Source organism: Malaclemys terrapin, chromosome 4 (assembly GCF_027887155.1).
Source record: "Malaclemys terrapin pileata isolate rMalTer1 chromosome 4, rMalTer1.hap1, whole genome shotgun sequence".
NCBI classification, from domain to species: domain Eukaryota; kingdom Metazoa; phylum Chordata; order Testudines; family Emydidae; genus Malaclemys; species Malaclemys terrapin.
This window is the reverse complement of record NC_071508.1, coordinates 89,348,303-89,375,708: the sequence shown is the minus strand read 5'-3', so window position 1 is coordinate 89,375,708 and position 27,406 is coordinate 89,348,303. Positions and strand designations below refer to the sequence as shown.

The 27,406-nt window shown below is 46.7% G+C and overlaps 2 protein-coding genes across 3 annotated transcripts in view; one reads left to right on the top strand and one right to left on the bottom strand.

The window, feature by feature from the left end:
• HEATR4 (HEAT repeat containing 4) overlaps positions 1-27,106 on the top strand; it is a 73,286-nt gene extending 46,180 nt beyond the window's left edge. Inside the window, exons 12-17 of one of the 2 annotated variants that reach the window (XM_054024994.1) lie at positions 963-1,032; positions 3,905-4,094; positions 5,653-5,731; positions 9,930-10,101; positions 12,941-12,999; positions 25,591-27,106. In XM_054024994.1, the coding sequence (XP_053880969.1) occupies positions 963-1,032; positions 3,905-4,094; positions 5,653-5,731; positions 9,930-10,101; positions 12,941-12,999; positions 25,591-25,767 (747 nt within the window). In that variant the 3' untranslated portion in view covers positions 25,768-27,106. Of the gene's footprint in view, positions 1-962; positions 1,033-3,904; positions 4,095-5,652; positions 5,732-9,929; positions 10,102-12,940; positions 13,000-20,589; positions 20,762-25,590 lie in introns of those variants that run through there. The other variant, XM_054024995.1, reaches the window with a different exon arrangement.
• RIOX1 (ribosomal oxygenase 1) lies at positions 13,029-14,926 on the bottom strand. The gene has a single exon (XM_054024996.1). It carries the CDS (start codon positions 14,923-14,925, stop codon positions 13,066-13,068), a length of 1,860 nt encoding a protein of 619 aa, XP_053880971.1. The 5' UTR covers position 14,926; the 3' UTR covers positions 13,029-13,065.
• Positions 27,107-27,406: the final 300 nt, after the last annotated feature.

Below are 27,406 nucleotides of genomic sequence, written 5' to 3'. Positions count from 1 at the left end.
CCACAGGTACATAAAATGGATCTAGTGGACAATAAACCCAGGGCCGGCTCCAGGCACCAGCTTGCCAAGCAGGTGCTTGGGGCACCCACTCCGGAGAGGGGCGGCACATCCAGCTATTCGGCGGCAATTCGGCGGACAGTCCCTCACTCCCGCTCGGAGCGAAGGATCTCCCGCCGAATTGCCGCCGCAGATCGCGATCGCGGCTTTTTTTTTTTTTTTTTTTCTGCGCCGCTTGGGGCGGCAAAAACCCTGGAGCCGGCCCTGAATAAACCTCTCTGTGCCAAAAAGAACTGCCTCCTCTCACCCCACTTACACAAACCTTCACCCAGAACGCTAATCAAACGGGAACTTCTATAAGGCTTGGAAAAGTTTGATTAACTTTTAGAATCATAATTTTTTCAGGTTTGCATTCAATTCTGCAGTCCCTTGTTAGAACCCAGAGCAGAACCCTGGAAGTAAGGCTCTTGGTACAGTATGTGTATGTCCCACTGTAAAATCAAATGCAGGTGGTGGCCTTCAGTTGCAAATTAAAACAGGGAAAAGCAACCAGACTGGTAATTCTAGCACTATCCAGGCAGGTACTGGATTCTGCAGGAAACAGTGCCCTATCTGGAGGGCCATGGGGGCTTTTGCTAGAATAAGTGACTTCCTCTAGAAATTAACACTCATGAGGTCACACTGCTCATGAACACAAACCTGGTATGCCCCTGCAATAAAACCCATTTGGAGGGGTCTTCTGGCTCTTCTCCCCAAATCACCATCTCTATCCTGTATGTCTGTGTGCGGGTTGTGTCCAGTATTGTTTTCACTTGTGCCTTTAGGCTGTTAGCTCTTTAGGACAGTGATTTGTTCATTATTGGGTGTGGGTCACATCCTGTAAAGTATCACACATTTATATGATGCTATATAAATAATAAAGCATGATGATAATATCTACTAATAGCTGTATCCTTCCACCTCAGGTGCTAACGTGCCTCTTTAAGATGATGCAGACTGACCCTCATTGGAAAATCAAGGCTTTTGCAATCAGAGGTATTGTAGTTAGTTGCTGAAGACCTATTGCTTTAATAGGATATTTTTTGTTTGTTGTAAAAAGCGACAGAGTCCTGTGGCACCTTATAGACTAACAGACGTATTGGAGCATAAGCTTTCATGGGTGAATATGCTCCAATACGTCTGTTAGTCTATAAAGTGCCACAGGACTCTCTGTTGCTTTTTACAGATCCAGACTAACACGGCTACCCCTTTGATACTTTGTTTATTGTGAGGATTTTAATATTTTAGTTTTTTAAATTATATTTAAGATTTCAAAATCTGCAAGTTTAATGTCAGACATGGCACATGTGAACAGATAATTCTAATGGTAATAGAAATACTAAAGCAGCATCTTTGAAATAGAATACTAGTCTAACAAAGTACACAAATTCTGAACCTCTGCTACGTGACCAGCAAATAGTAGTTTTTAACATTTTAAATGTAACTACTTCCATGGATCCCATACCAGGAGAAAAAGCTCCTTCACTGATGGATTTGCAAATGGGGCACCGTGGTAACCCCAAACTTCTCAATCCACTAAGAGAACCAATCCTTCCAATTCTCCAAATTCCTTAATAACCAATATTTAAGTATTAGGGTCCAGTGCAGTAAATGAACTCAATCTGCTTTGCATCCTCCCTCTCTCCCTTCTGCGAAAGTTTTTAAGTGATTTAGAACATCATGAGAAGACTTGGATAGATTTATTTTGGTTTTTAAAAATACATTGACTCGCAACAATATTATTGCTGACTGAGAATTCTAAACTGTGCATGTGCCAGGGCCATAAAGCATTAGTCTAAAAAATCATATGAATGATAATATCCTTCATAATTCTACCTCAGCTTTCCTCTGAGGAGCTTTGGCCCAGATCCTCAAAGGTATTTAGGCTCCTAACTTCCATCGAAGTCAATAGAAGTTAGGAAGTTAAATACCTTTAAGGCCCAAATCCTTAATGTACACAACAAACATTCATTAAGTCTTGCAACCCTACGGCAAGTACTAGCTCCATATTGTAGATAGGGAAACAGACAAAGAGAACTTATGTGGCTTCCCTTTGTTCCAGACACCTCCCAGAAAATGGTGATGGGTGATTGGGCCTCCACTTCTAGAATGCTCACCTGTTGGGTTCCTCAAAGTTCTATTTCCCACTGCTCTCTTTTTTCATCATATCATGAAGCCAAGAGGGGAAGCCTGAGGATCTATGTCTCAGGTCTCAAATGCCAACAATACAAAGAAAGAACCTTGCTCTACATCTCCTTCACCTGGTTGCAAATAAGACCATATTCCAACTATCCCAGTGCCTGGCTAAAAGGCAGCTGGCTGAAGCTGAACGCAGGCAAGATGGAGGTGATATTGCATGGAAGAAGGAAACATTTTGAAGAGTTAGTATCCCATCCCCCTCTATTGAGGCTGTCTGCCTCCAGATTGTCAAATCAGTTTGAAGCCTCGGGCTCCTTATTAATACCGGAGGCTCAAAGACCTACAGCTGCAAAAAATGCATTCTTCTACCTCAGGCTAGTTAGAAGATTGCACCCAATCCTTTGGCCATGATGATCCATACATTTGTGTGATGTACAGTGCAGGTTGGATTTACTGCAGGTCACTAAAGTTAAATACAAGATGAGCCCACAAACTTTTTTTTTTTTTGTTAAAAAAGCTTCAATGCAGCAGATTATCTAACTCCAGCCATCAAAAGCACATCACCCTGGGGCAATGACAGCTGTCAGGGCCAGGGAGCCAGAAGAGCAGCATCAGTCCCTGTAGGCAAATTCCTATTTTCACACTGAAGCAGGGTCCCTTCCTTATGTGGCCCCCATAGATCCATAGAGTTGCGAGGGAACAAAAATGTACAGTCCTTCAAACCTGAGAAGACAATTCCAGGATAACTTTGGGTTTTTCTATGGGCTGGCAGTGATTTGGGGCGCATACATCTCTCTCTCCTAAGTAGTGATCCCCCATTACCATAATGTCTGAGAGCCTCACAATCTTGAATGTATTTATCCTCACAACACAGACATAGAGAGGCTAAGTGACTTGCCCAAAGTTAGACACAAAGTCTGTGGCAGAGCAAGCAATTGAACCCAGATCTCCTGAATCCCAGCTAGTGGCCTAACCACTGGAAAATCCTTCCTCTCTGGGGAATACATAACACAGTTATGATGTTATGGTTGGAATAGATGCAATTTTTAGACATGGAGGATGCTGAGTCTTTTGACTACTATTCTCAATGTCAAAATAGTGTATTTACATATCCCCGAACACCTCCTTTTTCTGTATCTTGGCAGCCTATTATTTACATCCTGTATTACTTTCTTAGAGCTTCCTTCCCAATACGCTGTCACTCAGTAAAATTAGAAAGCAATACATTTAGAACAAATGTTTTTAAATGTTACTTTCAGCACCCTAGAGTCTTGTAGATTTTGATGCCATAGAATGTGCACAAATCAAACTGTGACTGGATTTCTAAAAAGAATGGGATAACATTATGATGGTGATATTTGTAGATGGGTGTAAGGCTAAAATAGGTGTAATCAAATTCCATGCTTCAGGATATAAGCTGATTGCTACAGAGGTAAGCAAAGAATCCCCACCTCTTCCCATTTCCCAAGCAACACTGCACAATTGACAAAGCACATTGGGGTTTTTTGTTTGTTTGTTTTTTAAACCTTTGTCTGTAGCATGACATATTAGCTACTTGTTGGAGGTTTCTTCTGTCCTGTTTGGTAAATGCTGCGTTCCTAAAATTCCACAAGCAGGAAGCCCTTAGCAATTCCAATAAATAGAAAGAAGCATATCCGTTAATGCAACCAAACCCCGGCATGAAAAAATTCAAACAAACAAAAGCGCTTGTTTTCCCCTTTTATGACAGCACTGGGCCAAATAGGCCATGTGACCCCCCAGCTGAAACATCATCTTCTTTGGGCTGTTCATCATGAGGAGGAACCTGGAGTACGAAGAGAGGCCTGTCGTAGCATCGTCACCCTCCAGCTGCAGGATGAAAGTGTTCAGGCCATCTTATTGGAGAGGTTGATTCTGGAGCCAAATGAGATGGTCAGAGAGTAAGTAGCTAGGCTCCAAAAGGAAAACATGCTCGGGGCAAAATAAAGCCTTTCTCTCATTATGATTTTGTCAGTGGATACGCCCCAGGGCTCTGAGCACATGTAGTGTGCTCTCCTTCCTTCTGAGGGATGCAGCTTTCTTTCCTAATAAACGCTGCATGCTCAGAACATAGCAGGGATGGTGGAACATATAATTTCCTCCCAGGATGCTCCTTGAGTCAATTGCTAAGGGGTTTCTAAAGACTAATTTGGTCATCCCCCACATTAACCCCTCTCTTACTGTCTCCAAAACCTACCTTTCAAAGTAGCTGACATTTGCCAGCTGGGGTTGGGGAAAGATGGAAGGAGGCACAAGTGTTCTGTCACACCACTATTCCAACTCCCTGCACCCACTTCATGAAGCTCTTAGAATCAGTATCTGCCAAGACTTCTGGAGATAGTTCCATGGGTACCATAATTAAACCCCTCCTGTCACTCAGCTTGTCCAGTCCATTCCACACTTGATGTTGGATGTCTTACTAAAGTTGGGAGGATTGGGCAGACTTTTCTATTTGAACATAACTTCTCAAGGGAGACAGAATATAAATACCCCAATTCCACGATTCTTGAACTGTGGTTCATGGACCACTTGCTAGTGGTTTGGGGAGAGTTGGCAAGTCACATGGTGTCAGCTATTGTCTTTGTCCAACATTAAATGAAGCAAAAAAGGATTTTCCCAATATTGATTTTTCCCTGTATAAATGATTGTCTCAGTAGTCACTGGTCTGTTTTGAGAGCCCAAACAGGAAGGTAAGTATCCTAGGAAAAGCTCTCTATTAAGTTATGCTTTGTGCTATGGAAAACATTTGAGAATTCTTGCCCTAACTGGAATTTGACCATCACATCTCACTCCTGACAAAAGATGCTATCAGATCATTAAAGACCAGGGTCCTATTCTGTTCTCATTGATGCCAGTTTTACATTAGTGTGACTCTATTGGCTTCAATAGTTACACCATAGCTATACCTATGTAACTGAGATCTGGTCACAAGTGGTCAAGATCATCAGTTTTACTTCTCTTCTGAAAGTGTGCCCCAGCATCATGTCCCCTAACATGCTACGGCATTGCTTCAGTACCAACACAAAGGGGGGGGGGGGGAATCCTTAAATATGTTTGTTAAATCACATTTTTAAATACCAATGTATTGAGTTACTCACACTGCTTCCAGCAGTACTTAACAAATCATTAAAGCTGGTTATCTTGCCTCCTTGCTGCCTTCTCTCATCTGCTACCTCTGCAATTCTGTTCTCACTCCCCTGCCAGTCCTCTGAAGCCCAGACCAACTGGTGGGCCCTGCCAATGTGGAAACACTATCCCTTCCTTCAGCAGTTCATAGTGATAGCTGCTGCTTGCGCTGCTTCACATGTGTATGTGAGGTAAATGAGAGAAAGCAGCACGGATTGGAGGACTTGGCTGGTTCCCAGGTAGTACATTAACTTCATTCCTCTTTGTAGCTCTTGCTTTTCCTTCAAGCTTCTGCTATGCATGAGTAACAAGTCCTCTATCACTTCTGTTTAGGGAAATGAATAAAGCTGTGAAGGTTCTAAATTTTCAACGTACAGAGGAACAGGAAATGATTCAGAAGATCAAGAATGAGGTGAAGAGACACTGAGAGCCCAGCTCATAGAGGAAATGTGGTCAGGGCTTTTGGTTGGAAGATAGGGGAATACAATTCATATTTGGAGGTGGTTAGAAGGCAACTGATCTCTCTCCCCCGCACACAGAGCTAATAAATTTGAGGGGAAGGAGGTGTCACCATCTCAGCTAGAGGATGGATGTTCCATTAGAGCAGGGGCGGCCAACCTATGGCTCCAAAGCCACATGCGGCCCTTCAGAAGTTAATATGTGGCTCCTTGTATAGGCACCGACTTTCCAATGTGTCGGGGGATGCTCACTGCTCAACCCCTGGCTCTGCCACAGGCCCTGCCTGGACTCCACCCCTTCCCGCCCCCTCCCCTGAGCCTGCTGTGCCCTCACTCCTCCCCCTCTCCCCCAGAGCCTCCTGCATGCCACAAGACAATTGATCGGGAGGTGTGGGGAGGGAAGGGGAGGTGCTGATCGATGGGTGGGAGGTGCTGGGAGCAGGGTGGAGGAGCTGATGGGGGGCTGCTGATGTATTACGGTGGCTCTTTAGCAATGTACATTGGTAAATTATGGCTCCCTTCTCAGGCTCAGGTTGGCCACCCCTGCATTAGAGCTTGGTCAAGAGATAGTAAATGACATCACTTAGATGGGGGAATAAGATCCAATGTGGATAAAGTCTCACTGTGACATAATGCCCCTGCATCTGTAGCTCAAAACTGCACTGGCCTTTTTTGTTGTTATATCACACTGTAGCCTTGGATTAATTTACTGACAGATTCTCAGAATTGGAATATTAAATATTGCTTCAGGGAGAAGTCAGCACAGAGAGGAATTTCAAGTCACTGTCCCAGGTGCATGTGATCACGCATATTATGTGCACTATGCAGCATTTTATCTAATGTTAGGCACAACCACATTCAGAAAGAACTGAATATAAAATATTTCTCATTTTCCTCCTTAAAAATAGGGATTTTTTAAAAAATTGTCAAATAATGCTTTCTCCTAGATATATGTAGTTCAGCATATATTCAGGGCCCTGTGTAATATGTGGCTGTACTGCCTCATTCCATCTTTTCCCCCTGCATTCCAGGGGCACAGCCATGGGTGGGCTGTGGCCCACCCACTCAGCATCCAGGCCCACTCAAATCTGGTAGGGGTGTAGTGCTGCCACAGCGGCCCGGAGTGTCACTCGGGCACCTGAAATCCAGGACAGAGCTATGCGCCTACCCTTTAGAAAGCTACGCTCCGGCAACTCTGCCTTGCCGTTTTCTGAGCCGCCCCATGCGCATGCCCATCTCGGCAGGTGAAGCCCTGTGTCTGGGAGCACCACAGCTACGAAGAGGGCATGGCGTTGGGTGAGAAGCTGAGCTAGCAAAGTCTGTCATTGCCTGTCCACACAAAAGTTGGAGCCCACCCAAATTTCCACTGCTAGCTATACCGCTGCTGTATTCTGCAGATGTGTTCCAGAATCAGAACTTGCAATGAAAATCTTTCAAACATCTACTGAAAGTACCCAATGCAGCGTTGTCTTCCTGAGTCTGTAGCCAGCCTGCACAAATAGCTCTAAGAAAAGTCTGAGCTGCCCCATTCATCTCATTAGGGTATTTAAACAACAATTTTGTTGGCTGTTCTACTGCCGATCAGTTTGGGCCAGATTGTCATAAATTTACCCATGCTAAACAGTACCTTACACTTACAGCATGAGTAAGTCTATAGAAGTCAACAAGACTAAGTGGGGAGTAATGCCCAGATCCACAAAGGGACTTGGCACCTAAACCCCAGGCTTAGGCACCTAAGTCTTAGTTTTTGGTGCTACTGTGATCCACCAAACCCCTGTTCAGCTGCTGCCTAACCCTGTAAGCATCTAAACTCACTGTAAAAGTTCCCCAGCTGCCTTTGGCATGCACACTGCTACCTCACTATAGGCATCCAGACACCTATCTCCTAGCTAACCAGATAGGAAGAGGAATGCCTATCTCCTCTGGGCAGTAGGCAGCAATGGTGGTGTCCATCTTATAACTTTCAGCCCAGTACTAGTTAGAACACTCCTTATGGATGTAGAAGACCCAGGTTCATTTCCCGCCTTGGCCAGAGGAGAGAGGATTTGTTCAGGGGTCTGCCACATCTCTCAGGAGGGTACACTAGCCACTGAGATGTTCTGTTACAGGGCTTCCCTCATTGTATAAATCATTATAGAATTATAGGAGCAGGGGAACTAGATTCTGAGTCTCCCAAGTGGCTGCCTTGACCACCAGGCTAGAGTCATATTCTCCCTCTCACTAAGGTTATGTCTACATTGCAGACCTTACAGTGGCACAGCTGTATTGCTGCAGCTGCGCTACTGTAAAGTCTCCCGTGTAGCCACTCTATGCCAGTGGGAGAGAGCTCTCTCCCCGGCACAATTAAACCACCCCAATGAGTGGCGGTAGCAATGTCAGCAGGAGAGTGTCTCCCGCCGACAGAGTGCTGTCCACACCAGCGCTTTTATTGGTGAAACTTTTGTCGGTCAGGAGTGTGGTTTTTTTTCACACCCCTGACCAACAAAAGTTTTACTGACAAAAGTGCCAGTGTAGACATAGCCTTAGTGCAGTGGTCCCCAACCTTTTTCATCTGGTGCCACAGAGGACCGTGGCTACAGACGAGCATCCGCCGAAATGCCACCAACAAGCGGCAACGTCAATAGGCGTCGCCGCCAAAGAATTGGCGGCATTTCGGCAGCGACGCCTATCGACGTTGTGGCTTGTCGGGAGCATTTCAGCGGATGCTCATCTGCCAGCCAGTATGTGGGCGCACTTAGACACCCGGGCAGGAGCCATGGTGCCCACAGACACTGCGTTGGGGACCCCTGCCTTAATGTATCACAGTCTAGCAGGATGTTACTGCAGAAGTGCTAGTGTGCTTATTCTATAATCCCCAACCACCTCCTAAAATATCCTGTGTCAAAGCCCCTAGTTGTCCCCTATGCAGCTCCTCCTGACAACTTCTACAAAGCAGCTATGCTTTGGCAATACAAACACTTTTTGCATATTGAAAAATTAAGGACCAAGCAAAAAAATGAAATTAGTATCTAAACAATAGAAAGATGACAGCAGTTTGGTTTAGTTTTCATTTTCATATTAAGTTTTAAATGGACATTTTTGTTAATTTAATCTGGAGCTGCTGCAGAAATTCCAGTCTGCTGCCCAGTATGCCACAGAAACCAAGGGCACTGCAGCAAAACTTGCATCTAGTTTCCTGTGCAATATATGAAGCCTTACATATATTAGTTTTTGCTTGTTTGAATGGAGAAGCTATCATTTGTGGATTTTCCATGCAGGCCATGATAATTATAGCAGTCCCCCACCTCATATTTAATACACTTATTTTTCTGATTGAGCAACTGAGTCTCTTATGGGCAAGAAAATGTGGCGCTCACACTTTCACAAAAGCAGGGCCGGCTCTGGCCTTTTTTGCCACCCCAGGCAAAAAAGCCTCCTGCCGCCCCCCCCCCCCCCCCAGCGTGGCAGGGGAGTTCTCCCCGACCGGCCAGAGTGCCGGGGGGAGGGCGGCAAGCCTGCTGCAGCTCCGCTGGGGGCCGGAGCCCCGGGAGGAGGGCGGAGAGCCCGGCCGGGGCTCCGCTCTCCCCAGCGGCGAGCCCGCCGCGGCTCCGCTCTCCCCGGCGGCCAGAGCACTGGAGGGAGGGCGGCGAGCCCGCCGCGGCTCCGCTCTCCCCGGCGGCCAGAGCGCCGGAGGGAGGGCGGAGTGGCAGCCAGAGCGCCGGGTGGAGGGCGGAGAGCCCGCTGCGGCTCCGCTCTCCCCGGCGGCCAGAGCACCGGGGGGAGGGCGGAGTGCCGGCCGGGGCTCAGCTCTCCCCGGCGGCCGGAGCCGGAGCACCGCGCCACCACCCTCCAGGTGCCGCCCCAAGCACAAGCTTGGTGGGCTGGTGCCTGGAGCCGGCCCTGCACAAAAGATACTCATAACTAGAACTATCCACTGTGCTTACTCACAAGTTGCTGACTCCAGGATTTAATGAAAATAACCTTGTAAATTTAACAGTCCAGCCAAAAAATTTTACTTGTCCACCCCTTTACCATTATTAATAATGGAAAAAACTAATTGCTATTTGCCTGCCCCCAAAAATTGCACATGCCACTCAAGGCGAATTTTGCAATTACGAATTTGAAGATTTATCATCAGACTAACTGGTCTCCTGTTCCACACTTTTTATCCAGATTTCCAGGCTAAGCCAAAAGGACTTGGTGACCCAGAAACTGCTGAAACTCGAAGAGATTATAGGCCATCTGTGGCAGGAAGCCAACCGAATCTATCATGCAAAGGAGCATAGCACTGCCCACAAGGATATACTGGAGAACCTCATAGCTGTCCTTGGATCCACCTTCTCTGGTAACGTGTGTCAAGGATTAGAAGGGATGTATTACATGGACCACTTCCTTTCGGAAGAGATCATACCAGTCTTTTGAGTTACTTATTCAGTGGGAGGAGGTTATATCATTCAATAGCTCTCCCAGCAGATACTGCATATCATTCAAAGGATAGGAGAGTTGTAGATGCAAAGGATATAAAACTTGATTTCAGTCATTAAAAAATTCTCTGGGCTGCTAAGGCTACCTTGCTGGGCTTTAAAATGGCTGGAACTAAATCAGTAGAGAATTCCCCTTGCATAGGGGAAACTCTTATTCATCTCCTAGCTACACGATGCTAGCTGCTCTCCACAATCCTACCCATGCTGTGACGGGGGATGCCATGGACAGGGAATGATACTCTACATTGGCATCAAGTCTGTCCTGGGGCTTGTCCCAATAGTGCAGGTAGGAGTAGGTTGCCTGCTAGTCTAACTTCCTTGTGGCCAAGGATTAAGGATCTGCAACGGCTGCCATTCAGAAGTGGTGTTCAGAGTTTCCATATGGAGACTTGGAGCTAGACGTGGGCTAGAGACCCACAGCTGTTTCCCTACCCACTGGTGCAAGAATACTGACTTCTTACTACAACTCGCTAGTGCAGTGTTGGGTAGAACACATACAGAAGCACTTCTTAGTCAAGAGAGTAGAGTGTGCTGAGTAAAAAGGTTCTGGTGTCTGGAGGGGAAACTGCCAGTGTCATTAGGCAGGGAGACAAAGAGCCATCCATATAAATCTCTTCCTCATAGAAAAAAGTTGCTGATAGTGAGGCTTCTTCACTATCCCCCCCCCCCACTTTACAGAAGCTGGAACAGAACCCAGATCTGTCACGGGTTTCCTCGCTCATATCTGAGTATTGCTGAGTAGGTGGGTTTGAAGACTGGGCCAAGGTTGACAGCGTGGACAGGGAACGGTCAGAGGGATCAGGGCATCTGATAAGACCCAAATGATGTCCTAGAATGAAGGAGACAAACTCAAGGTCCCACAATTTTCATGGTGCTAACAAGGCAATAAAACGTGGATGCCTTTCCCTAACCCGATGACCTTTTTCCCTGCAATGATCGTATTAGGCTTGCCATTAGAGTGTTGACCACAAGATCAACAGAATCCAGAAACTTATCAGTCAGAGAAACCCATCACTCCCAATTTACAACATCTTTATGTGGGCGCTAGAAGGCAAACAAAGATGAGATTTAGGTAAATGGGGGTGTCCCTGTGCTCTGAATTACACTGGTACAATACCAGCATTACAGTACCTGAGAGAAGAATTTGGCCTGGTCTTTGTCATTTCAGTACTAAAATTATCATAATCAACAGCATGTTCTAGGTGTTTACATTACTTTAATGCTAATGTTAAGCTGTCTCAATTCTACCTCTTATGTGAAATAGATTTGACTGCACTCACATTTGATAGACCCAAACATTACTTTATAAATTTCCTATTGTTGGATGAATTGGTTAACTATGTAGTACTTTGGGCTCCACATTTGAATTAATGAGGAGGTTTATCTGGATTCACAATGTTTAATCATTTAAAAAAAAAAAAAGGGCACAAAATATTTAATCATCACAAACAATTAATTTCTGTCATTTCCAAAATCCATCATTCTATTAGCACCAGCAAAAAGTTTGAGCTCCTCCCACTGGTGTTGCAGCAGCTATTGACTATATTATTTCCAGTATTACACAAACATCAGTGATGATGCTACCGTGTGAACAAATTCTCCACTCTTAGCAATGGTGAGGGGAGAAGGGGAGTGTTTCTTTACAAAATAGAAAAAGGAGAGATATCAGGAACAAGCGTGTTACTTTTCAAATTTCTAAGGTTTTACAGATAACGCAGAGTAAGACTAAAACAAAAAGTTGATAGTATCCTCTTACTGGCTAACATCTAAGGTTACAAGCTTGTGCACATTTAGTATAGTCTGCTACACACCATAGGAGAAATTCAGAGGTCCTTTGTAATGTCATAATGAATGCAAAAGTCAATCAGTAGATGTAAACGAGACTAAATCAGTGCAATTAATGTATAAAAATGTGTATATAATCCAATACCCTGACCTTCTTGCAGCTCCAAGAGACCCACACACACTGGGCAGAAGCCAGAGGCAATGCGTCAGGGGAAATGTGACCCCAGATTTTTACCAGGGTTTGCTGGACCCACTCAGTCACATGCTGCTGCCAGACCCCCTCCCTGCATGGCAGCTGCTGGAACTGGCAAGCTAGGATCCAATGGAGAGGTAGGGGCAAACAGCTGGGAGCTGCAGGGAGAACTGCTGCTTTTGCTGCAGCTGCCTCTCCCCATGCAGCTTAAGCAGCGTCCCTTCCCTGCAGCTCCCAGCTGTTTGCCACTGCTTCTCCATGCGGAGCTAACACCTGGGAGCTGCACGGAGGGGTGTGACTCAAGCTGTTAGGGGGAACGAACCTTTAAATTATGCCCCCCACTCAGCAAGCACCAGTTGTCTCTGACAGAAGCCCTTAGCCCCACTACAGAAGCCCTGAACTCTCCTCAATCCCCCTATTCCTGTCTGGTAGGCGGAGAATAGGATGGGGGGCTCCACAAGTGGTATTTTGTGAAAGAGCTGCATGTGGCTCACAAGCCACGGTTTGGCCATCCCTGCTATAAAGTGCCAGGAATCATAGGCTGCTACATCTTATTTTATCACATAAAAAGTAAAGAACATATAAAACTAACTTCTAGAGGGTATTGCAGATGCACTAATATGGCTGGGAAAACAAAGTTTAATTCTATGCTACTGTAGACAGGCTATGTACCTACTTCTTATGTACATATCCTTTAGAAAGCGTTTAATCTGTCTACCCAGCTCAAAGCTGTTCCACCAGGATGGATTCTCAGATCTGGACCCCCGATTCAAATTTACCAGTAAGTGTAAGGTAGCAAACAGATTTTTTCTAATCAATATATTTATTTTGATCATAATTTAACAAATTACATAGGCACCAGAGGTTTCTTGGTAATCAGCAGGCCCTTTTCAAACAAGAAGGTAGCTAAGGAGATCTTATCATCCAAGGTATCACATGGAAGGGTCTCCACACAGACATACTTTGGATACGAAGAAAGCAGAAATTCAATACCATCTGTAAACTCAGTATCTATCTCCAAGTACTTGGGCTCCTCCTTGTGGTACACTCTTGAGTTTTCTGTTGTGTAATACAGCAATACACCATTTCCTTCATTACACAACCTAATGATGCCGTGACGGAGCAGCCGTACCTGAGTCCCTTTGTTTATCGGTATATCAGCATCACGAACATCTCCATCTTCCCACCTGGCTGGAAGACCATGTATACTCAGTGCCCTTTCATGTTCAGTTAGCATGGGAGGGAGGCAGTCGTGAAGGAACAACTTAGCTTTCTGATCCACTGCAGCATCAATTGGTGCATAGTCCACCAATTTCTTTATCAAATTCTGTACTCTCTCTATAAAGGCACCTCGGCGAGAATCAACCACATCTGAGTTCAGGACCCCCATATATTCTAAGTAATCTATAGGGAGCCCTTGCCTGTACTCCACATCCTCCTCTATGGCCATCTGCAAGGCCGCTGGTAGGAGTTTCTCCAGCAGATCTCCCCAGGAGTTCCTCTGGTATGAAGAAAGAGTTATATGGAGTGAGTGTGCATCAGGAAGACAGTCCCCCTGATGGATAAATCCACGGGGGAAATAAAGCAGGTCCCCAGCTTCGAGTATTGTCTCCAGAATGGGCTCTCCAATCTCCTCCTGAGCAAAGTTACAGCTTGAGAACTGGGGCAACACCTCTGCATCATCCCTAGGACCATAAACCCGCCAGTGCTTTTTCCCTTCAAGCTGGATCACAAAAGCTTCAATGTCATCGTAGTGTGGAGCAAAGCCCTGTGTGCCCGCGGGTGTCAGATATGTGTTTGCTCCAGCCATGCTCCCAAACTGCTCCTGTAGGATGGAGAGGAAGTGCCAAACAGTGGCAGAGAAGGCCTGCGGGTTCAGCATCCGCAAGGAACAGCCATTCCTGTAGAAATCCCATACGACAGCAGGCAGCGCCCTGCCAACAGGATTGTGGGTTTCCCTCGTCCCATCCACATAGCTTGTTACATCCAAGTTTACCCCAAACTGGACATCATTGTCCCGCAGGATTGCATCGAAGGTGGCCGTGGAGAAGAGTCCCTGGTAGTATGCTAGGTTGTGTCTCCGAATGAGGAGGGGTTTATTTTCCCAGCTCTGCTCAAAGAACTGCTGTGGAGAGATGGGCGCAATCAGCCACTCAAACAGCTTGGCTGCCCGCTGCCTGCTGTGCTGGATCCGACCCAGCTCCTGGAGAAGGCCATGCAGAGAGGGGCCAGTGATGGGCTCCTGGGGCCCTGGGCAGTTGGCCCCCCTTCCTGCTCCCACCCCTGCCAACTGCGGCCTGGGGATTTCCTGCAGCCCCGAAGTTTGGCTTTGCATGGGGTCCAAGTACCCGTCTCTCTGCTTCCCCTTCCGGCTCCTTCCCAGCTTCCCTCCTGCTGCGCCCCGGCCGGAGTGGGGGGCTCCGGACTGCTCCCCTTTCCCGGGCCCTGCTGCTGCGCCCCGGCCGGGGTGGGGGGCTCCGGACTGCTCCCCTTTCCCGGGCCCTGCTGCTGCGCCCCGGCCGGGGTGGGGGGCTCCGGGCTGCTCCCCCTTCCCGGGCCCCGCTGGAGCAGGACAATCCCCGGACACCCCCCTCTTGCTCTGCTTGGGCCGCTTCTTTATGCGCCTGCTTCGCAGGGAGACCGAGAGCCCGGGACCCGCCGCGGAGCGATAGACCCAGAGCGCGGAGACACGTGCGCCAGACTCCATGCTGCTGCCGCTCCCTTCGCCCTGCGCGCGCGCGTGCCAGAAACGTCACCTCCCCCTCTCCAGCCCGCGCCCGGGAGCCAGATCTCTGGCCCCGCCCCCCGAGACTGGCCCCGCCCCCGGGGGTCCGATTGCCAGGCCACCTGGACAAGCGGAATCCCAGGGTTTGTTTAAACGCTGCTTCAAGTTGCGCAGCGTTGGGAGTTCGTTTTTCGCAGCTCGCTTTGTGTGGGGCTTTGCCGTTTGTCCCGGCTGGAAGTGAGGCGGGTCTTCCCCGGAAGTTTTGCTTGTTGTGCGCCATGCAGGTTCCGGGGCGGCCGAGGCGGCGGGATGTGTTTACTCAGCTTCATCAGTGATCGCCCCTGGACTGCAGGGGACAGCGGTGCTGCACACCCCGCCTCCTCAGCCGCCCCGGAACCTGCATGGCGCATATGAAAAGCTCCGCAGTCTCCGGCTGATTCTGTGTGTGTGGCTCTGAAATCTGAACTTCAAGCAGTCACACAAACAGGTGGTGTGGCTGGTCCTTGGTCAGCCTGTGACTGTAGGCACTGAGGGGTGCAGTCCCAACCCCTGTAAGGGAGTGGGAGATGGAGGAACCTGGCTGGCACCCAATAGTGTGATGCTGCAGCAGGGAAATAGTGTGCAGAAGTATGCCAATATTATTTTGTGACATTTTGCAATATAATTTGTCATTTTTGCACAACATTACTTGTGAATTGTAAACACTTGGTGAGTCCTTTCGTAATATTCCTGGCCGGAATTATGTCTTTATGCAGAGCCATGGAGGTTAAGGCAAGAAGGGATCACTAGCTCTGTGACGGGTTGGGTCACAGAAACCCCTTTGGGACTGCCAGTTGATGTGCTGGGATTACCTCTGAGCCCATTTTCCCTGCCAGTTTGGAACTTCAGTACCTTGCCTTGTTTGAGCCAGACAAGCTTGCCTGCTGCAAACACAGATCCAAGTCTGAACCACATCCCCCACAAGCTGCAGGCTTAACTGAAAACAGCTTAAGAAATGCTCCCGTCTCCAGCACTCAGATACCCAGCTACCAATGGGGTCCAAACCCCAAATAAATCCATTTTACCTTGTATAAAGCTTATACAGGGTAAACACATAAATTGTTCACCCTCTATAACACTGATAGAGAGATATGCACAGCTCTTTTCCCCCCCTCCCCCATATTAATACTTACTTCTGGGTTAATAACTAAAAAGTGATTTTATTAAATACAAAAAGTAGGATTTAAGTGGTTCCAAGTAATAACAGAACAAAGTAAATTACCAAGCAAAATAAAACAAAAACACACAAGTCTAAGCCTAATACAGCAGGAAGCTAAATGCAGGTAAATCTCACCCTCAGAGATGTTCCAATAAGCTTCTTTGACAAACTAGCCTCCTTCTAGTCTGGGTCCAGCAAACACTCACACCCCTGTAGTTACTGTCCTTTGTTCCAGTTTCTTTCAGGCATCTGAGGTGAAGAGGCTATTTCTTGAGCCAGCTGCAGACAAAATAGAGGGGTTTTCCCAGGGCATATATAGTCTCTCTCTTGTCTTATTGGAAACCCCTCTCTCTCCCTGTGTAGACTCCAGCTACAAAATGGAGTTTTGGAGTCACATGGGCAAGTCACATGTCCATGCATGACTCGGTTTTCTACAGGATGTTCCCAGGAAAGCTCAGATGTGGATTGGCATCTATCAAGGTTCATTGTTAGCCAAGTACTCCCAATTACTTGAATAACCCCTTCACACTATGTTGACCAAATCTGCCTTAGGTGCTTTCGACAGCAAACTCTTTAAATACAAGCATAGAGCCAATGCTCATAACTTCAGATATAAAAATGATACATGCATACAGATAGGATGAATACATGCAGAAGAACATAACCTTTGCAAAGATATGTTACATAGCATATCTAGCATAAAACATATTCCAGTTATGTCATATTTACACTCATAACAGGGCCAGCTCTAGCTTTTTTGCCGCTCCAAGCCAAAAAAAAATCAGGGCGGCCAGAACGGCAAAGCAAAAAAAACCAAGAACCTGCGGCGCGGCCAGAGCCAGGGTGCAGGGGGACTCCCTGCGCTGCAGACGTGCCCCGGCTAGTGAGGGGAAGGGGGAGGGAGTGGGGGGAGAGAGAGAAGGGGGGTGGCCAGGGCTTCAGCGGGGCGCTCGCCACGCAGCCCCGATCGCTGCCTGCCGGGAGGGCTCCGTGCTGCTCCAGTCGGTGGGGAGGGAAGGACGCAGGCTGCCCTGCCGGGCTTGCTACAGACCTGCCATCAGTTGGGGCAGACGGAGTGCGCAGCCCACTCCCAGCAGGGCGCTCCCCTCCTCCGCGCCACTGCCCCCTACAGGGCAGCCAGATCGGCGAACAAAAAAAAAAGCGTCCGTGCCGCCCTAAGATTGGGCGGAATGCCGCCCCGTAGAATCTGCCGCCCCAAGCACGAGCTTGCTTATCTGGTACCTGGAGCCGGCTCTGACTCATAAGCATATTTCTATAAAGCATTATGGGGTGCAATGTCACAAGATCATCTAGTCTTGCCTGTATATCACAGGCCAGCCAGCAAGCCAGTAACCAGAACCAGACCAAAGTATTAAAGTCCTCAGGAAACTAAATTATTGTCTGCCACAGGCAGAGAACAGGAGGGACCAAGATGCATCAATGCCTGAGGCCCCTGCAATGGCAGGGAATTAATATATGAGATAATCCTACCAAGTGACCTGTGCCTAATGCTGCAGAGGAAAGTGATTAGTTGAAAATGATCAGCCTATGAGGCATGATTAATCCCACTTACACTTATGGGCTGGGACAATAATCCACAAATTCCGTGTTTAGAGTCTTTCCATGAATTTTACTGCTTTCCCTAAAATCTAAGTTTTCATTGAAGAAAATTAAATTTCTAGTTGTACTAACTGTGAAGAAAACTTGCAGCCTTTAACTTGAGGCACTATTCTTCTATGATTAGAGGAAACAGACCAAAACAATATCACTAAGGGCCAAATCTTTTCCTGTGCAGAACTAATTTAAACAGGGGTCCTGCACATAGGCTAGGGGAACAGAATCCTTCCCCTGGGCTGCTGAAGGTGAGCAGAACCAATCCATGGCTACTGCAAGTGCTACATATGGGGCTAGAAGTGACCAGTAAATTTGCATAGTAATGTATCCATTGGTTGTACCTCCTTGTTCTGTACCCAAGAAACCTTCCACGCTACCACATAGGGCATTTCCACCAAGCCTGGAGTTACCACTGCACAAGGAATGGAAACAACACCATGTGATTTAGGTGATCAAACATGTAGTGTGAATTAATTAATACTTATAGTGACCAGTTCATGAACAAACCATAGATTAAAATTTGTTTGCACCAACTAATCATCAAAAAGTTTAGTATCATCTGGCAAAGTTTGCAGATGATTCTAAACTGCTAAAGATAGTTAAGTCCAAAGCAGACTGTGAAGAACTTCAAAAAGATCTCACAAAACTAAGTGATTGGGTAACAAAATGGCAAATGAAATTTAATGTGGATAAATGTAAAGTAATGCACATTGGAAAAAATAATCCCAACTATACATACAATATGATGGGGGCTAATTTAGCTACAACAAGTCAGGAAAAAGATCTTGGAGTCATCGTGGATAGTTCTCTGAAAATGTCCACGCAGTGTGCAGAGGCGGTCAAAAAAGCAAACAGGATGTTAGGAATCATTAAAAAGGGGATAGAGAATAAGACTGAGAATATATTATTGCCATTATATAAATCGATGGTACGCCCTCATCTCAAATACTGCGTACAGATGTGGTCTCCTCATCTCAAAAAAGATATACTGGCACTAGAAAAGGTTCAGAAAAGGGCAACTGAAATGATTAAAGAACAGGAGTACTTGTGGCATTTTAGAGACTAACAGATTTATTAGAGCATAAGCTTTCGTGGACTACAGCCCACTTCTTCGGATGCATATAGAGTGGAATAAATATTGAGGAGATATATATACACACATACAGAGAGCATAAACAGGTGGGAGTTGTCTTACCAATTAAGTTAATTGGCCTCTGAGAGTTGGTAAGACAACTCCGACCTGTTTATGCTCTCTGTATGTGTGTATATATATCTCCTCAATATTTATTCCACTCTATATGCATCCGAAGAAGTGGGCTGTAGTCCACGAAAGCTTATGCTCTAATAAATTTGTTAGTCTCTAAGGCCTGGTCTACACTACGGGTTTAGGTCGACTTTAGCAGCGTTAAACCGAATTAAGCCTGGACACGTCCACACAACGAGGCCCTTTCTTTCGAATTAAAGGGCCCTTTAAACCGGTTTCTTTACACCACCTCCGACGAGGGGATTAGCGATAAAACCGGCCTTTGCGGGTCGGAATTGGGGTAGTGTGGATGGAATTCGATGTTATTGGCCTCCGGGAGCTATCCCACAGTGCTTCATTGTGACCGCTCTGGACAGCGCTCTCAACTCAGATGCACTGACCAGGTAGACAGGAAAAGACCCGCGAAGGTTTGAATTTCATTTCCTGTTTGCCCAGCGTGGAGAGCACAGGTGACCACGCAGAGCTCATCAGCACAGGTAACCGTCATGGAGTCCTCCCAGGATCGCAAAAGAGCTCCAGCATGGACCGAACGGGAGGTACGAGATCTGCTCGCCATATGGGGAGATGAAGCAGTGATAGCTGAACTCCGTAGCAGTAAAAGAAATGGAAAAGTATTAGAAAAGATCTCCAAGGCCATGAAGGACCGAGGCCATAACAGGGACACACAGCAGTGCCGCGTGAAAATTAAGGAGCTAAGGCAAGCCTACCACAAAGCCAGAGAAGCAAACGGAAGGTCCGGGGCAGAGCCGCAAACTTGCCGCTACTACGCGGAGCTGCATGCGATCCTAGGGGGTGCAGCCACCACTACCCCAACCGTGTGCTATGACTCTCTCACTGGAGAAACACACAGGGAAGACGGTTCGGGGAACGAGGAAGATGACGATGGAGGTACTGTAGGTAGCTCACAGCAGCAAGGAAGCGGAGAAACCGGTTTCCCCAACAGCCAGGATATGTTTGTGACCCTGGACCTGGAACCAGTAACCCCCGAACTCACCCAAGACCCTCAGGGCACACAGGAGACCTCTGGTGAGTGTAACTTTGTAAATATTTGTAAACATTACAAAAAAAAAGCAAGCAAGTCTGTTAACGTGTATGGGGATGGAGCGGAAATCCTCCAGGGACATCTCCAGAAAGCTCTCCTGGTTGAAATGGGGTGATTTTATTAAGGGGGACATTCAGAGGCGCCCGTTCCTGCTCTTCTGACCAGAAATGTTCCCCGCTGTTAACCACGCGGTGGGGGGGAGGGGTGAAGTGATCATCCCAGAGAATCGTGTGTGTGTGTGGGGGGGTGGTTTACTTGTGTTTGTGCCGCATGTTAACCGGGAAACCGCAGCCCCCTCCTTTTACATTGAAACCCCATTTTAAATGGACAACCCAATTCATCCTTGATATGGGAAATGCGCTGCTGTTTGCAACCTTTCCCGCATGTTAAGAAGGTTAAAAAAGCCAAAACACTGTGGCCTACGATGGCTGCCTGCAAGCCGAAATATGCGACCTTGTAATGAAAGAGTGTACCCATTGTTCCCTAAAATGTGTCTTTTTTAACCACCTCTCCCTTCTCCTCCACCAGCTGCAAATGTTTCTCCTTCGCAGAGGCTCGTGAACATTAGAAAGAGAAAACGTAAGACGAGGGACGAGATGTTCACGGAGCTGCAGATGTCCGCCCAGGCTGATAGAGCACAGCAGAATGCGTGGAGGCAGTCAATGTCGGAGATGAGAAAAGCCCAATATGAACGAGAGGAGAGGTGGCGGGCTGAATCGCGGGAAGAACAGAGCAAGTGGCGGGCTGAAGACGATAGGTGGCGTCAGCTTGCAGACAGACGGCAAGAGGCAATGCTCCGTCTGCTGGAGCATCAAAGTGATATGCTCGAGCGTATGGTTGAGTTGCAGGAAAGGCAGCAGGAGCAGAGACCGCCGCTACAGCCCCTGTGTAACCAACAGCCCTCCTCCCCAAGTTCCATAGCCTCCTCACCCAGACGCCCAAGAACACGGTGGGGGGGCCTCCGTCCACCCAGTCACTCCACCCCAGATGATCGCCAAAGCATCAGAAGGCTGGCCTTCAATAAGAGTTAAAGTTTTAAAATGCAGTGTGTCCTTTTCCATCCCTCCTCCCCCACCCATCCCAGGCTACCTTGGCAATTATCCCCCTACCTCTGTAAGGAACTAATAAAGAATGCATGAATGTGAAAAAACAATGACTTTATTGCCTCTGCAAGGGGGAGGGGAGGGTGGGGTGGGGTGGTTGGTTTACAGGGAAGTAGAGTGAACCGGGTCGGGGGGGGGGGGGGCTTGCAGGGTTCATCAAGGAGAAACAAACAGAAGTTTCACACAGTAGCCTGGCCAGTCACAAAACTCGTTTTCAAAGCTTCTCTGATGCGCACCGCGCCCTGCTGTGCTCCTCTAACCGCCCTGGTGTCTGGCTGCGCGTAATCAGCGGCCAGGCGAGTTGCCTCAACCTCCCACCCCGCCATAAAGGTCTCCCCCTTACTCTCACAGATATTGTGGAGCGCACAGCAAGCAGCAATAACAATAGGGATATTCTTTTCGCTGAGGTCTGAGCGAGTCAGTAAGCTGCGCCAGCGCGCTTTTAAACGTCCAAATGCACATTCCACCACCATTTGGCACTTGCTCAGCCTGTAGTTGAACAGGTCCTGACTCCTGTCCAGGCTGCCTGTGTACGGCTTCATGAGCCATGGCATTAAGGGGTAGGCTGGGTCCCCAAGGATCACGATAGGCATTTCAACATCCCCAACGGTCACTTTCTGGTCCGGGAAGAAAGTCCCTTCCTCCAGCTTTCGAAACAGAGCAGAGTTCCTGAAGACGCGAGCATCATGTACCTTTCCCGGCCATCCCACGTTGATGTTGGTGAAACGTCCCTTGTGATCCACCAGGGCTTGCAGCAGCATTGAAAAGTACCCCTTGCGGTTTACGTAGTCGGTGGCTTGGTGCTCCGGTGACAAGATAGGGATATGGGTTCCGTCTATGGCCCCGCCACAGTTTGGGAATCCCATTTCAGCAAAACCATCCACTATTGACTGCACGTTGCCCAGAGTCACTACCCTTGCTATCACCAGGTCTTTCATTGCCCTGGCAAATTGGATCACAGCAGCCCCCACCGTAGATTTGCCCACTCCAAATTGATTCCCGACTGACCGGTAGCTGTCTGGCGTTGCAAGCTTCCACAGGGCTATCGCCACTCGCTTCTCAACTGTGAGGGCTGCTCTCATCTTGGTATTCTGGCGCTTCAGGGCAGGGGAAAGCAAGTCACAAAGTTCCATGAAAGTGGCCTTACGCATGCGAAAGTTTCGCAGCCACTGGGAATCGTCCCATACCTGCAGCACGATGCGATCCCACCAGTCTGTGCTTGTTTCCCGGGCCCAGAATCGGCATTCCACGGTATCAACCTGCCCCAGTGACACCATGATTTCCACATTGCTGGGGCCTGTGCCTTGTGAGAGGTCTATGGCCATGTCAATTTCCTCATCACTCTCGTCGCCGTGCTGCAATCGCCTCCTCGCCTGGTCCGGGTTTCGCCTTGGCATGTTCTGGCTCTGCATATACTCCAGGACAATGCGCGTGGTGTTCATAGTGCTCATAATTGCCGCGGTGATCTGAGCGGGCTCCATGATCCCAGTGCTAGCTATGGCGCCTGGTCAGAAAAAAGGCGCGAAAGTAGTATCTGATGGACCAGGAGAAGGAGGGCGGGAGGGAGGGAGGGAGGGAGGGCCGAGTGACGACATGGCGTACAGGTACAGGAACAGGGAGAAACACAAACAACTGTCACACAGAATGGTCCCCCCAAAGATTAAACTGGAAACCCTGGGCTTAGCAGGCCGTTGATTTCACGGAGGAAGGGGAAGCAAATGAACACAGAACAAATCTATTTTTTACATCTTAAGGTGGCAGCCGACGCTGCAGCATGAGTGACAGCCATACCAGTACGATGATGATGGGTACCAATCATAATATACCATCATCTGCCAAAAGGCAAGGGGCTGCTGCTGTGTAGCAATGCAGCCCCACGTCTGCCAGCCCCACGTCCGCCAGCACCCAGCATCGCCCTCGGCCTCTTCTGGGTGCTTAGCAGACAATATTGGGCAATTGGCAGAAAATAGTATATTATGACTGGTAACCGTCATCATCGAGACAGTAGCATGTCTGCCCAGGTGGCCATGATTGACAGCCACTCCAGTGCGATGACGACGGGTACCAGTCATAATATACCATCGCCTGGAAGGGGCTGGTGCAATGCAGCCCTACGGCTGCCAGCCCCACGGCTATCACTCATGCTACACCGTCTACCGCCAAAAGGCAGTTAGCAGCTGCTGCTGTGTAGCAATGCAGTCCCACGTCTGCCGGCACCCAGAGGACATATGGTGACGGTGAGCTCAGCTGTGCTGAGCGGGCTCCATGTTGTCTGCACAGGTAACCCAGGTAACCCAGGTAAAAAGGCGCGAATCTATTGTCTGCCGTTGCTGTGACCGGGGAGGGAGGGGCCTGACGACATGTACCCAGAACCGCCCGCGACACTGTTTTGCATCATCCGGGCATTGGGATCTCAACCCAGAATTCCAAGGGGCGGCGGAGACTGCGGGAACTGTGGGATAGCTGTGGGATAGCTACCCATAGTGCAATGCTCCGGAAGTCGACGCTAGCCTCGTACTGTGGACGCGGTCTGCCGACTAGAGCACCTAGAGCATTTTATTGTGTGGACATACACAATCGGCTGTATACAACCGATTTCAATAAAACCGGCTTCTATAAATTCAAACTAATTTCGTAGTGTAGACATACCCTCAGGTGCCACAAGTACTCCTGTTTTTTTTGCGGATACAGACTAATACGGCTGCTACTCTGAAACCTGTTAAAATGATTAAGGGTTTGGAACGGGTCCCATATGAGGAGAGATTAAAGAGGCTAGGACTCTTCAGCTTGGAAAAGAGGAGACTAAAGGGGGATATGATAGAGGTATATAAAATCATGAGTGATGTGGAGAAAGTGGATAAGGAAAAGTTATTTACTTATTCCCATAATACAAGAACTAGGGGTCATCAAATGAAATTAATAGGCAGCAGATTTAAAACAAATAAAAGGAAGTTCTTCTTCACGCAGCGCACAGTCAACTTGTGGAACTCCTTACCTGAGGAGGTTGTGAAGGCTAGGACTATAACAGAGTTTAAAAGAGAACTGGATAAATTCATGGTGGTTAAGTCCATTAATGGCTATTAACCAGGACGGGTAAGGAATGGTGTCCCTAGCCTCTGTCTGTCAGAAGGTGGAGATGGATGGCAGGAGAGAGATCACTTGATCATTGCCTGTTAGGTTCACTCCCTCTGGGGCACCTGGTATTGGCCACTGTCAGTAGACAGGATACTGGGCTAGATGGACCTTTCTTATGTTCTTATGTAAAAAATGCAGTAGTGAACAAATTTGTAAAATTCATGCCTTGTTCAAGGATAATTTGCAAAAAGAAAATAAAAGGGGGTGGGGAATGTACTGAATCAGTTGTTTTCAACTAATAATTCAAGAAGGTGTAGTTGTAAATCTGATTGTTTATTTACTGTAGTATGTAAAGACTGTAATTGACTATGAAGTATAAGATGATATATTTGTATGAAAGACACTAAACAATAAATTAGACTGTGTTATTGTAATGAATGGAGGTAGGAATATCTAATGGGTAGGGTAGGGGAGTGGGAGTCAGGACTTCTGGGTTCTATTTCCAGTTCTGCTATTGACTGGGTCAAATCCTACTTGCCTTACTCACACGAGAAAATCCATTGAGTTTAGTTCAATCTGTCGTGTGAATTAGTGGGACCAATACTGGAATGCTGTGTCCAATTTTGGTGTCCACACTTCAAAAAGGATGTTAAAAAATTGGAAGCATTCAGAAAAGAGCTACAAGAATGACTGGAAGTCTGGAAAACATACTGTATAATGGGAGGCTTAAGAAGCTTAGTCTGCTTAGTTTATCCAGGAGAAGGTTAAGAGGTGACTTGATCACAGTCTACAAGAACCCCCTGGGGAAGAGATTTAATCTAGTAAAAAAAGGTGTAATGAGATCCAATGGTTGGAAGCTGAAGCTAGACAAATTCAGAGTAGAAATAAGGCATAAATTTTGAAAAGTGAGGGCAACTAACCATTGCAGCAACTTACCTAAGGGTATGGTGGATTCTTGAAGTCTCTAAATTAAGACTGGATGTTTTTCTAACATATATGGTATAGCTCATAAAGAAGATACGAGATCCCAAACTGCTCTTGTAGATGATCATAATGGTCCCTTCTGACCTTAACATCTAATGTATGGAAAGTGTTTTGAGATTCTCGGATAAAAAGTGCTGCAGAAGGGTAAAGTATTATTACTTGTATTATTGTATTGTTATTACTTTCCAGTAAAAAAGAGTGACTCAAATTAGATCAACTCAGACTTCAATTCATACCAAATATCTATCTGGGCATTTGATCCAAAATATTTCTGCAGTGATAGTGTAAAGAAGCAGCCACTCAGTCCCTTATCCAAGGTTTCATCTTTGCCTTAAGTTCAAATTTTACTTCAATTCTTTCATTTCAGTCATTTGTGAAAATCTCTTCAAGGCCCTGGACAAAAGAAGCCATCTTATCAACACTGGGATCTCACCACAGTGATGTGTCATCATGTATAAATAAATGGTCAAACCCTATGGAAAGGGGGCACTCATCAGGATCACTTTGCAGGGAGAAGAATCCATCCGAACTCTTTGTCCCATGACAAGAGACCAGATTGTTACTTAGCTTAACCTCACATATTCCTTGTGGGGAAGAAGGTATGGGAATTCTGGCTGGTCCCCAAAGTCATAAAGACATCCTGTTAGGCTTTGGGAGCTGTGTATGACCTTTGGCTGGAAGCATGAAATCTGTCTTGGTAACAGGAATTTTTTTCTGTGACTAGATTATCTGTAAAATAACCCTGCTCTGTAGCTGAAGTATATACACACTTTCTTTTACTACTGCTATCAGTGTTTATCTCATTAGAGATGGTAGACAATGGGATATTTCTTTTCAGACCAACAAATGATTTTTACATATATAAGACACAAACTTTGGAGCTAAAAAGATTTGCTCAAACCTTTTTCGTCTGAAAATATGGTGGTCCAGGGTAAAGGAATTACTGCCTACCAAGTACCCTTCTTGAGAATGAAAAGGGCTACCTTTTCTGCATATCTCCTAATTAAAATGGATAGGTGGAATTAGGCTCAGCAGCCTAATATAACACCAGACACAAGATTTCCAGGAAGACTAACATCTTGGCATGTAGCTGGAATGACTGCATTTCTACTTATGGGTCTCTTTAATCAAATGGGCTTCATACAGAGATTCTAAATTGTTATGCTAATAGTGCCTTGTATGGTTTCATGTCTGATCTTGAGTAATGTTTTACCATAACCTCCACCAATAATGTAAAACAGAGAAAGGTATTTAAGAGACAGAGGCTAAGGCAGGTGAGTCATAAACTTGATTCAATCTCAGGTATTTAGGGAGTATATATTTCCTGGCTGGGAACCACCTTCCTATTAATATGGTACAAGGAGCTCTATGAAAGGTTTTTCAAAGTATCATCAGGTGTTATTTTGGGCTGTGCTCAGTTATTTTGTATCCAAACAGCCTGATGTGGGCAGATTTACTTTACAAGGTTATATTACACCAGGAATGGAATTTGAGTTGGGTAGGATCCAAGTTCCAGTATATTTCTATTCAGACCCAAACTTCTGCTTATAATAGAGATGGGAGACACCAGGTGACAAGCTATATCCTCTTAGGGAATTCCAAGAGCCAAAGACTGTGGGGCTACATAGCATTTTATGCCAAATGTATTAAAGTACCCCCATCCCACTCATTCTTGTCTGTTCTCTCCTAGGACTTCATGCTTCCCAGAATGATGATATATAAATGACTATAAACTTACACAAGTTTAGGGAATACTGCTTGTTTGAAATGTCAATTACACAAGGTTAATTCTATGCTAAGGGAACTTTCCTTCCCTACCCTCCAATTCTATTGTTATTTCAGCCATCAAGACTCACTTCAGATGGACAAGGCTAACAAGTTTAATAAATTTCAATGTGTTACTATGGTGAATCATTAAAGCCCTTCTGGTCAATAACAAATTTCAATATGAGAATACACCTCTGGCATATTTTTATTATGAGAACAGTTTCTTAAGCAGCTCAATTAGACAGAGGAAAAGTGCACTAGGTTGGAAGTCCTACTCAATTTAGCATGCTGAAACATTCTGTGGCAGGGAGATCCATAACTCCAATAGCACGAGGTCGCTGTAATTCAGGATTTAGGCAATTTAGTAGATCATTGGTGGGGGAAACTTGCTCAGCACCCACCTACACTATATCTGA

Coding starts and splice junctions, on each gene's coding strand:
- RIOX1 (XM_054024996.1), bottom strand. CDS start 14,925: ATGGAGTCTGGCGCACGTGTCTCCGCGCTCTGGGTCTATCGCTCCGCG.